Raw genomic sequence first — 13,074 nt, 5'->3', positions numbered from 1 at the left:
TGCACAAGGGTTCTGGGTAAAATGGTGGCTTCCTACGAAGCAATCCCATTCGGCAGATTCCACGCAAGAACTTTCCAGTGGGACCTGCTGGACAAATGGTCCGGGTCGCATCTTCAGATGCATCAGCGGATAACCCTGTCACCAAGGACAAGGGTGTCCCTCCTGTGGTGGTTGCAGAGTGCTCATCTTCTAGAGGGCTGCAGATTCGGCATTCAGGACTGGGTCCTGGTGACCACGGATGCCAGCCTGCGAGGCTGGGGAGCAGTCACACAGGGAAGGAATATCCAGGGCTTATGGTCAAGCCTGGAGACATCACTTCACATAAATATCCTGAAGCTAAGGGCCATTTACAATGCTCTAAGCTTAGCAAGACCTCTGCTTCAAGGTCAGCCGGTGTTGATCCAGTCGGACAACATCACGGCAGTCACCCACGTAAACAGACAGGGTGGCACAAGAAGCAGGAGGGCAATGGCAGAAGCTGCAAGGATTCTTCGCTGGGCGGAAAATCATGTGATAGCACTGTCAGCAGTATTCATTCCGGGAGTGGACAACTGGGAAGCAGACTTCCTCAGCACGACCTCCACCCGGCAGAGTGGGGACTTCACCCAGAAGTCTTCCACATGATTATAAACCGTTGGGAAAAACTCGACAGGTATTGCGCCAGGTCAAGGGACCCTCGGGCAATAGCTGTAGACGCTCTGGTAACACCGTGGGTGTACCAGTCAGTGTATGTGTTCCCTCCTCTGCCTCTCATACCCAAGGTACTGAGATTGATAAGATGGAGAGGAGTAAGCACTATATTCGTGGCTCCGGATTGGCCAAGAAGGACTTGGTAACCGGAACTTCAAGAGATGCTCACGGAGGATCCGTGGCCTCTACCTCTAAGAAGGGACCTGCTCCAACAAGGACCCTGTCTGTTCCAAGACTTACCGCGGCTGCGTTTGACGGCATGGCGGTTGAACGCCGGATCCTGAAGGAAAAAAGGCATTCCGGATGAAGTCATCCCTATCCTGATCAAAGCCAGGAAGGATGTAACCGCAAAACATTATCACCGCATTTGGCGAAAATATGTTGCGTGGTGCGAGGCCAGTAAGGCCCGACGGAGGAAATTCAACTGGGTCGATTCCTACATTTCCTGCAAACAGGAGTGTCTATGGGCCTGAAATTGGGGTCCATTAAGGTTCAAATTTCGGCCCTGTCAATTTTCTTCCAAAAAGAACTAGCTTCAGTCCCTGAAGTTCAGACGTTTGTAAAAGGGGTACTGCATATACAGCCTCCTTTTGTGCCTCCAGTGGCACTTTGGGATCTCAATGTAGTTTTTTGGGTTCCAAAAGTCACATTGGTTTGAACCACTTAAATCTGTGGAGTTAAAATATCTCACATGGAAAGTGGTCATGCTGTTGGCCCTGGCCTGGGCCAGGCGCGTGTCAGAATTGGCGGCTTTATCCTGTAAAAGCCCTTATCTGATTTTCCATTCGGACAGGGTGGAATTGAGGACTCGTCCTCAGTTTCTCCCTAAGGTGGTTTCAGCGTTTCACCTGAACCAACTTATTGTGGTGCCTGCGGCTACTAGGGACTTGGAGGACTCCAAGTTGCTAGACGTTGTCAGGGCCCTGAAAATATATGTTTCCAGGACGGCTGGAGTCAGAAAATCTGACTCGCTGTTTATCCTGTATGCACCCAACAAGCTGGGTGCTCCTGCTTCTAAGCAGACTATTGCTCGTTGGATTTGTAGTACAATTCAGCTTGCACATTCTGTGGCAGGCCTGCCACAGCCAAAAATCTGTAAATGCCCACTCCACAAGGAAGGTGGGCTCATCTTGGGCGGCTGCCCGAGGGGTCTCGGCTTTACAACTTTGCCGAGCAGCTACTTGGTCAGGAGCAAATACGTTTGTAAAATTCTACAAAATTGATACCCTGGCTGAGGAGGACCTGGAGTTCTCTCAATTGGTGCTGCAGAGTCATCAGCACTCTCCTGCCCGTTTGGGAGCTTTGGTATAATCCCCATGGTCCTTACGGAGTCCCCTGCATCCACTTAGGACGTTAGAGAAAATAAGAATTTACTTACCGATAATTCTATTTCTCGTAGTCCGTAGTGGATGCTGGGCGCCCATCCCAAGTGCGGATTGTCTGCAATACTGGTACATAGTTATTGTTACCAAAAAATCGGGTTATTGCTGTAGTGAGCCATCTTTTCTAGAGGCTCCTCTGTTATCATGCTGTTAACTGGGTTCAGATCACAAGTTGTACAGTGTGATTGGTGTGGCTGGTATGAGTCTTACCCGGGATTCAAAATCCTTCCTTATTGTGTACGCTCGTCCGGGCACAGTATCCTAACTGAGGCTTGGAGGAGGGTCATAGGGGGAGGAGCCAGTGCACACCAGATAGTCCTAAAGCTTTCTTTAGATGTGCCCAGTCTCCTGCGGAGCCGCTATTCCCCATGGTCCTTACGGAGTCCCCAGCATCCACTACGGATTACGAGAAATAGAATTATCGGTAAGTAAATTCTTATTTTTACAGATTATCACGATATATGTAAAAATTGTGAATAACAGATGAAATGTATCACCTGCCTTGAGAAAGGCCTGTGACCAGACCGAAACGTCGACAATAACTGCTATCGGTGATCTAAGAGAATTTAGTACGACTTTCTTTCTGCGAGAGTGCACCCTCCAGGATTCGGAACTTTTGCGATATATATATATATATATATATATATATATACACACACACACACACATATATATAGATTTTTTTTTGTATATATATATATATATATATATACTGTGTATATATATCTATATATACTGTGTGTATATATATATATATATATATATATATCCTTTCTTATGGGTGGCACTCAGAGACTTATATCAAACGGAATTAAGTGAAAAAAAGACCCCACCGGGCCCGGTGGGGTCTTTTTTTCACTTAATTCCGTCCGTTTGATATAAGTCTCTGAGTGCCGCCCACAAGAAAGGAGATATCTACAGATGCTGATCTGATGGGAGGGCACCGGAGCAAGATATACGTAAGACCGGAGTGCCAGGGACCCTGTATGCATTGCTATATATATATATATATATATATATATATGGAAGTAGTGTTCGGCACTCTGCACTTGTTATCTGTAGCAATCTGCTCCGGTGCCCTGCCAACTGTTGTCAGTATATAGGAAGAGGAATAAGCTGGCACTCAGAGACTTGAAATGAATCATTCAGACTACGTGGTTAAATGCCATGGCATTTAACCACGTAGTCTGAATGATTCATTTCAAGTCTCTGAGTGCCAGCTTATTCCTCTTCCTATATATATATATATATATATATATATATATATATATATATATACTTAGAGAGAGAGAGAGAGAGAGAGATTTATACGAGATACGTACGATATCCAGGCAGACGGGATGCTGGTTGTCACTATACCAATACAGGCACTCCCACCTGCCGCTCGCCATAGGTTCTTTTCTCCACCTATGGGTATGGGTGTCGTGGACACCCACAGAGAGAGAATAGCCTGTGTCGTCTGTATTCCGGCATTTCACCGCCTGTATACCGACTAGCGGTATTTTAACCGCTTCCCTTCTGGACTTCTATTTCAATAGCAGTCTTCTATTGGCATAACTTACCTAAAATGTTTTCATGTCTCATGAGCACCGTCTGGTAGATTTCAGTCTCTCTGAACCAGCTGGCCTCCTCAGTTGTAAAGAACACTTTAACTGCGACTTTCTCTCCACGCCATCTTCCCATCCACACCTCCCCGTATCGCCCTTTGCCAATCTGTTTCACCATTTGAATCTGCTTTGCTATTGTCCTTTGTACCTATGAAGAAACCCAAAACCAACAACATATTAGTTGCACAAAAAAATGACCACCCACTAGTAACATGATTAATCCAGAATAAATAACAGGGGATAAAAAAAAAAAAAAATCACTTGAGATTCATTTTACTGCACGCACCATTTCTCCTTCCTCCCAGGAGAACCTCTAAATATTACTATGATTCTGTACAGTTTGAAACCGTAAAACTAAATATGCTGTAATTTGAGGCAATATTGACAAAGGTTATTTTGCTAAGGAGCTCTTGGTTCATTGACTGCCACCCACACACAGACTTACTGTACCAGAAATGTAAATGTGAAAAAATTATTTAATAATTCATTAAAACTGACATTGCCCGGTTTGCTATGTGCATCTGCTTTGAGTTAAGAATATGATTATTTTACAGGGAAAAGTGTAAAAATCAATCTTTATTTAACGTGTATGGTCTCACTACTGTACTCCACAACGTTAACTCCAGCAAAAAGTCATTGTAAAACTCAAAGTGTATTTTTAAACAAAGGTGTTGATACTATAGGCATAAGGAGCTCATCCACACGTGGCTTATTGGTTATTATTGAAGAACCAGACTTTAAGGTGATTCCTAAAACATACTGCCATATGCTGCCATTTGGCATAATGCTCCCAATATACTTTGCTATTTGCGATACTGTACAGTATGAGGAAACCTTAGTGTGAGTTTGGCACTAGTAGTAACTACACTATCTCCAAAAAGGAATGTAGTTCACGTTACCTCCTCCTACATCCTTCACCCTCACAATTCCGACGGTCGGCATGTCGACTGACATGGACTATCCCCTCTTGTAGGTGTCCACGACACCCACTGAGTGGGAATATAACCCGTGGCGACAACAGAGCCCTCATGCCGGCATTCTGCTGGCGGGATGCAGACGCCAATATGCTGACAGCAGTCTCCTTGCCACCGGTCACGCATACCACACCCTCCAAAAAGAGAGCCAAAGTAAATTGAAGTACATTGAAGTTTACATAAATTTACATAACTGCCTCATTAGCGTGGTGGATTAAAGGCCATAAAGTTTCATCCTTGTTAAATTCTAATTGTGTTGATCCACAAATGTTATCAAAACAAACCCTTGTGAACTTAGCCTCAGAGAGAAGAAAATCCTTCCTGACCCCAAAAATGGCAATTGGAGCAAACCCTGTATCAATCACCCCTATGTCTTTTACTAATTATAGCTACAGATACTATTTCTTGTAGACATCCAATCTATGTGTAAGCTGTTAGTGAATTTCTACTGCCACCAGCTGTGCTAAGGAATTCCACACCTTAACACTCTGACAGTAAAGAACGCTAATGATGAAATGGTCTTTCTTCCATTTACAACTGATGAATAGCTAGGGATCTCAATGAAATAGAATCTTGGGTACTATATGAAAGGCCAAATCTCAGGGGGAAAAAAGATGAAAATAATTCCAATAAATGAGTAGGGTTCTGTTCTGAGTGTCTCAACTGTAATCATGAAAATGATTTCACTACAGATAATCATATCTGCAAACACAAAATACATGTTGTGTGGTATAGAGCTGTACATTCATTTAAATAATATTCATTATTCATTTAAATAAAGAAAATGTATGTATAGATGTTCAACCTTAACAATACTGCATTAAGAGTTGCTCAACAGCAAACCAACATTGTTTTATTGAATTATAATTTCAGGGACAATCATACAGCTATTACACAGTTTTGTTTTCAGTTTATAGTTAATGTGCACATAAAGGCTTATGAAGGGCTGTTGAACTTGTGAACCATTATTATCTAAACATCCCACCATTAATATATGGATAATTCTTATTGTCTACCTAATGTAAAAGTGAGTTAAAACGGAACACATCAACATATTTGACAGTTATTAAACGGCATGTAATGATAAGAACAAAGTCACAGCTGTAACTGAGATATAATTGTTTTGCTAGAACAAATCTTTCTTACCAGCAGAGGGAGCCCGGAACCACTACCAGAGCTCTGTGACTGTTCAATTAGGTCTTTCAGTGATTCGCCAGGAGGGATATATGTCTCATCCTGCTCCAGCCCAATGCTGTAACGTGGTCTCGCCTCTTGCCTTTTGTACCTGTAAATACAGAAGATGCAATAAAACAAATCAAACTACTTGTACTGTACATGCATAGTGGTCAGCATCATAAAATGGTTTCCTGCTGCTGAACCAGTGCATGTAAGCTGACCTTGCATAACTACAATGCCCAGCAGCATGTCATGTTATATCACCACTGGTTACAGCATACCATAAACATGCCTCCTAAATGAATATTAGTCTATAGAATAAAAATATATGGACAGTACTGCACTCAAACTGCCAAAATACATGGAAGTGTTACTGTTCCACATGTCAGTACAGGGGCAAATGCTTCCATAGATAAATCTGAAAAACATAGGACTGTCCTCAATATAAGGTACAGTCAGCAACTATGTACAGTATGTGTACATGTAACTGAAAAAGAAATCCTAACTCGATTTATAGTCCCAGATAATGCTCATATACTTAGAATTTAACTTCATTTGTATGTATTAGTTAATGTGTTCTTTAAGGGTTGCTATGCATCTTTAAGGTACACAATCCGATTAGTATAACACACATAATGAACTAACCAGTATTGTTGTGTAAAAACTGATTTAGAAATGTTATTATTTAGTAATCACTTAAATCTTACAGAATAGTTTATTTTCCTAGCAAAGTTTGATTGAGTTTGCACTGTCATTTAGCACATGTACTTCAAGTGTATAAAGAATGGTGTGTTCTTGTTGTCTATTATCCCGATATCACAGTCTGATATTCAGTACAGACTCCCAGCTAATGCAGCCAGGGCCGCCATCAGGGGGGGACTGTGGGGACTGGTGTCCCGAGCCCTTACAGAGATGGGGGCCCACCCCTGGCTCCTACTGCCAAGACCTGTAGAGCTGCACCAGTCTGTTAATCAGCAGCAAGCTGATGCGAAGGGAAGACTTCTTAAAATAAGCCTTTCCTGCGCATCAGATCTCTGTTAACTGTTCCTGTAAGTCCGCAACACTCCACATATATGTAACATCACAATGTATGACATCACATACGGGTGGAGCAGTGCGGCAGAATTTATTTATTTTTTGGGAGGGAAGAGCTCTGTCTATTTTATCATTCCTGAGACCCATAATTTCTGATGACAGCCCTAAACGCAGCCATAGTGCAGAGGATCACAGTCAACAGTTCAGCTGTAACCCTTAAACATAGTTATCAGTGGTACTAACAATGCTATGTATTTTTCCTCACAACATATCTGCAAAGTAAAATGTGTCTGCACAAAGCATCTCCCGCAGGCCCAGAAGAGTAAAATGGATTATTTGACTGGCCATCATGGCGTTTTCTTACCTGAAGTAACAGAATATAAGAATCACTGCAAGGATAATGCTGCATACAGTCACTGAGATCAGGAGAGCCATGTAATGGATACTGCCATCAACAAAATCTAGGGGAACAAGAAAGATACAGGGCTCAAAATGCTTTAAAGTACAAGTGTAGGGCCCTAGATGTCTCACTACACCCAGGCCTGTCATATGTTTTGCCAAAGGAAAACTTTGAGAATTATTTTGAAATGGAAAACTGGGAAATACGTGCGACCTGTGGTTTGTTCAAGCCACATAATATACCACATACTTACTTTTTGAGGTGGGTGATTAACTGAAGGGCCAAAATCTCTATTTCCAGCAGAAAAATGTTTCACCAACAACAGAATTTTTTTTCTAGCATTACAGGGTTATGTGTTTCCTTTGCATCTGAAGTATTATTATTATTATTATTATTATTATTATTATTATTATTATTATAGTTTTCTTTCATATGGCTATTATATCGCTATTTGTAGGTATAAAATGTGCAACAATCTGCACAGGTAAAGAATAAAACCAACATGTAAATAACCTTATTTGTATACATAATTACAGTGCATGCACAGGCAGGGCCATCGAGAGTGGGCCATGCCCGGAACTGGCGTAGTCATATAGGTTGAGGTGTGGCCACGCCCCCTCCCAAAAAGCTGGCTCTAGCGGCATGTACAAAGAGACCGGCCTGGTGAAGAAGTAAGATAACCCTTACCACCCCTGGTAAGTGTCACCAAGGCAATTGAGTATTGCTGACAGCTGAGTACTACCAGAACATCTGAGTATTGCCAAGCCACTCTGCCAATATTTTCTCAATAGAGTCATATTTATTACTGCTCAACAATAGAAAATAGCTTCTTTATCGCCACAGATTGATAAATAAATAATAAATCCATTATTTCCAAATAATGTAGAATAGATAAAGGAACCTATGTCTTCCAATCATATTAATAGATAGAATGTAAGAATGATAGGAAAATAAACATTCTGGGTCGGAAGTAACGGAGTGCGAGACAGCGATTCCGGACGAACTCATACGTTTATTTAAAGCAGAAAACATTTACAAGGCAAAACCAGGTTGGTTTTGCCTTGTAAATGTTTGCTGCTTTAAAAAAAAAGTATGAGTTCAGCTGGAATCTTGGAGCACCGGCCATCTCGCACTACATTACATCCAGTCATATGAGTTAAACTGAAGTAAATAGGTCTAACCATGTAAAACTATGCACATAAACATATTAGACTTGATGCCCCTACATCAGGCATTCCCAACCACGGTCCTCAAGGCACACTAACAGTGCAGGTTTTAGTGGTATCCAGGCTTCAGCACAGGTGACTTAATTAGCAGCTCAGCTATTTTGATTTAACCATCTGTGCTGCAGCCTGGATATCACTAAAACCTGCACTGTTGGGGCTGTAACACACACTCCGGTTTTTCCCGGATGGCAAAAAGCCGGACAAACTTTGTCCGGCTTTTTGCCATCCGGGAGAAACCGGCAGAGTCGCTCACACAGGACGGCTTTGAGCATGCGCAGCATCAGACACGGCTTCAGAAAAAACCGTTGTGTGTGAAAGCTCCCCTTCACACACACGGTTTACTGGCTCCAAAGACGGTCCGGCGGTGAGACCCGGCTGCAACCCGGCAGCCGGGCCGGGGCCGTGCAGTGTGAAGGGACCCTAGCCCTCACACTGTTAACTACAATGCCGGCATGGGAAAAAGCCGTCCGGCTTTTTCCCGCCCGGCAAAAGCCGGGTAGTGTGTTTCAGCACTTAGTGTGCCTTGAGGACCGTGGTTGGGAATGCCGGCCCTAGATTACATAGCAAGATAAACAAATATCCAGGTTTACAATGTTTGGCAGCTAAAAGAAGCACAATATGCAGATGATTTTATTAAGTGAGCAAACCTTACACTGGGCGGGTCTGTTGCGGCTGGGTGACAGCTGATAAGGCATGAGACGGACTTATTGAGCTGTTATTGCACTACAGTTCTATCAATCTTAGCAAGCCCTGACTGAGGATTGATAGATGCTGGAAATATTTAGGAATATGGTATATTACCATTTAACAAAGGAATGATAAGAGGTGTTGCTCATTAACAAACACAAACCCATGTTTATATACAGTATTAATATAAGCACTGCGATGCAAAATGGGATTCTATTAAAAGTGTATTTTCTTTAGGGGAGAAAAGTTTAGTAGCAGGTGTCAATTAAGTATTAATTTTTATTTTTTTCAACGTAATTTATATAATAAACGACCTATTATTTATTCATTGCTTAAAAGCCTTTTTCATGATTGTATGTTGTGTATTCAATTACCCGCAGTAAATTACCGCAGATGAAAACGGGAGGTAGCTTTTGGCATTATTCAATTAGGGTCCTAACTTATCCTGATAGCCTAGTTGACACCCGTTAACACATTACGTTAACATGGGTCAATGGCCATTAACTCAAGGGTGAACTTGTTTGTGCGTAAACGCGGTCACGGCACCCGTTAATCCCCTTGTTATCTAGGATTTTTTTCTCATCCCGCTAAGGCAGGTGAAAAAAATTCCAGATGACTGCTGGCTTCAGGGCTAACTGGATAGCCCCAGGGTATCAATTCGCTGTGGTAATCTACGGCAGCTAATTGAATTCCCCCTAGTAGTTTTATCACAGATACATGTGTACTGGCCCCCCAAAAAAGTAAAATGCTAAATGCTAGAATTACTTTATCCTTTCCCCACATGCTCATGTACATTTATATATTACACTTTAATAGAGCATTTTGTGTGGCAGATTCTGTGATGCTATTTATTGAACTATGCTGATTTATGTTGCCTAGAACACAATGATCTCGCTATAAGGTGCTATAACTAAACCCACATAACCAGCATACAGATGTGTACACATACACTTATTCTCAAGTTGTGCACAATAGTCCTGTTTGGCGTGCCACGGATTTTGCGAATAATCCACACCATGCCGCTCGCCACACACTCTTGTTACAAGATATGCATCTTAATCACATCACTAATGTAACAAAAGCACAAAGCACTGCATTACTGGTATTGGATACGGTTCCGGTATGAATGGTCAACCTTGTTATAGTCGACAGTCATTAGGTCGACCACTATTGGTCGACATGGACATGGTCGACATGGACACATGGTCAACACATGAAAATGGTCGACACATGAAAGGTCAACACATGAAAAGGTCGACATGAGTTTTTTAACTTTTTTTGGTATCGTTTTTTGCGTAAAGTGACTGGGAACCCCAATTAGTGCACCGCGTCCCCTCGCATGGCTCGCTTCGCTCGCCATGCTTCGAGCATGGTGCCTTCGCTCCGCTACCGCTTCGCTCGGCACAGATTACCGTTCCAATCGTAGTCCACGTGGATCGTAAAGTATGGAAAAGTTCCCCAAAAGATAAAAAAGTTAAAAAACTCATGTCGACCTTTTCATGTGTCGACCTTTCATGTGTCGACCATTTTCATGTGTCGACCAAGTGTCCATGTTGACCATGTCAATGTCGAGCAATAGTGGTCGACCTAATGACTGTCGACCATAACATGGTCGACCATCTGAACGGATACCATTGAATACAGCAGTAGTGTTATATTGCCCAGGCACTAACCAGCGTATAAAAGTGAAAGACTGGGGACCGATACAAGTGAGCCGTGCCATGCACCGTGCCACACATCGTGTCATGCATATACTAATTCCTTTTCTACAAAAATACTGATCCCAAGTGCCTAAGACGGTATACGTAACTTTATATGCAGCTTAAACGCTATTAAAAAATAAGCATAATAGTCCAAGAATTGCTATACGTTGTACATTGTCTAAGGGTCTAATTAATAAACAAAAATATGGCTTTTCTCAAGCATTTTAGATGGAGAAAGCCATACTTTAGTTTTTTCGCTATTTCATATCTCCTTGCATATTCCTGCACCTGCCATTGGATATAATGGTGACTGTGCAGGAACATATTTTTTGAGAAACATAATGCCATCTGTAGATGGTGTTATATTTCCTCTTACCTGCAGAAATGGAGGAACGCAAGGAAGAGGTGTTCTCTTCTTGCTTTCCTCCCCTACCCTTGCTGGCTCCTTCGCCTCTGCTGTTCCTGCTTCCCTGGCAGCTCCTTTTTCCTCTCTGCTCCCCCTCCCCCCCCCCCCCCCCCCACCCTGGGGTGCTGTCTTCTCTGATCAGCTGATGTCTCCAATGTTGATTGGCGCATGCACAGACCAACATCTTTAGCAAATGCAAAAGAAGTTTCAAATCTAGTTGTTGGGACAATCCTTTGCCGCAAGGGCTATCCTGGCACTTAAATATGGAGATTTTATTTATTAACAGTGCCTTACATAGGGCAGCAAATTCCACGGCACTATACAACTGAAATGGACACAAAGCAAAAAGCCGTGATTTTTCGTGTCACTTTTTGCTATGTCAATTAAACCTGGTGTGTTGCACTATATGGACCCAAAAAAAGGATAGGTATATGAAGACACATCGGTAGCATTATTATCTAATTAGGAATGCTAATTATGTAGCAAGATATTCCCCAGTCTGACATTTTTGTGCTCAGCATGGAAGGCAGTGCTGTCCTAGGTTCTGCAGTCATGAGTCCTACTACAAGAAGCAGGTACCTCACTCATATAACTAATCTCAATGTAACCGTGCTTCTTACCTGTACCAACAGAAAGCCCCTCTGCATTTACAACATATAGAATATACATAAACTACTGCGTGGTCCTTGTCTGAAGAGATTAGCAGGATCAACAATTTCTTTGAAAGGACACGCCACATTCATGCCATAGCTAAGCACGGAAAAATGAGAACTTCATCTTTATCGACTCATCCTGCAATGGCGCTATTATGTTACAGATTTACGAGAGTAATGAGACAAGAGTCTCCGTGGGGACCTCTTACTTTACTCTTTTATTAAAGACTTGCTTCTTGTTCTTTACTGTTTTTTTTCCCTTTAACTCTTTAAATATGTAGACTTAATCTACAACATGCATTTTAATAATATAAATGGGATTGCCTTTGGCTTTTAATTTCAACCATGTAGGCATGTGAATTACACTGTAGCTGAAGCTCTTTGAAAAGAGACACTGACAAGATGTCTATCAGAAAAACACAGAGGGCCATCAGTCATTTCTCGCTTCAGCTGCAGCTCTCTACCTGTTCTCTGGCTCTAAGTGTGTGAGAGATGAAATAGAGAACTCTCTGGGGAAGCTGCCTTTCTTTTTGAGAAAAGAAGCGAAACAGGGGACTGAAAGCTTCATTTCATGGTTTACTAACAGTGTAGCTTTTTTTTTTTAATAGTGCCCACTTTGATGTGAAATGTGTGGTTTGTAACAGTTTAGGATGTCAGTTTGAATCAGGCTGATAGAGATTGCAGACAACTTAAACAAAATAGCTTCTTCACAAGACAAGGGCAATTAAGATTTTAACAATTAATAATGTATAGGTCTCAAAGACACTAGTTAAACTGCTGATGAATGTATAATATATACGTAATTAATTATTGAATGAGCAACTTCAGAGAGATCCATAATTACATAGAACATGATCCGTAAATTGCTTAAATTCCTTTGTCGATTGGTTTTGCGTTTGTGAAAGTAAGGTTTGCTTCTTCTAAATTTCACAAAAATAAATGAAGTCTGACTAAAGTCACACATGAAAATTTAAAATGTAACTTAAGTCAAATGTGACCTGTCCTGGAAGGCTACCTTAAATATGCGCAATTGTCACCCTTCATTGAATTAAAGCAAAAAGCACTGTGTTATAACCACAGTTATAGTATTAGGTGTTAAATGTGTGGATATTGACTCAGGGACGATTTAAGACTT

General features: G+C 41.8%; 1 protein-coding gene across 8 annotated transcripts in view; it reads right to left on the bottom strand.

Annotated features, from left to right (window-relative positions):
- Window positions 1-13,074, bottom strand: part of BMPR1B (bone morphogenetic protein receptor type 1B) — an 804,535-nt gene that overhangs the window by 43,883 nt on the left and 747,578 nt on the right. For all 8 annotated transcript variants that reach the window (XM_063917486.1, XM_063917497.1, XM_063917476.1 and 5 more), the window contains 3 exons: window positions 7,229-7,325; window positions 5,800-5,938; window positions 3,635-3,827 (listed from right to left, as the gene is read on the bottom strand). In XM_063917486.1, the coding sequence (XP_063773556.1) occupies window positions 3,635-3,827; window positions 5,800-5,938; window positions 7,229-7,325 (429 nt within the window). The remainder of the gene's footprint in view (window positions 1-3,634; window positions 3,828-5,799; window positions 5,939-7,228; window positions 7,326-13,074) is intronic.

This window comes from Pseudophryne corroboree, chromosome 1, assembly GCF_028390025.1.
Source record: "Pseudophryne corroboree isolate aPseCor3 chromosome 1, aPseCor3.hap2, whole genome shotgun sequence".
NCBI classification, from domain to species: Eukaryota; Metazoa; Chordata; class Amphibia; order Anura; family Myobatrachidae; genus Pseudophryne; species Pseudophryne corroboree.
The sequence above is the reverse complement of the archived record's forward strand: the minus strand, read 5'-3'. Positions and strand labels throughout refer to the sequence as shown.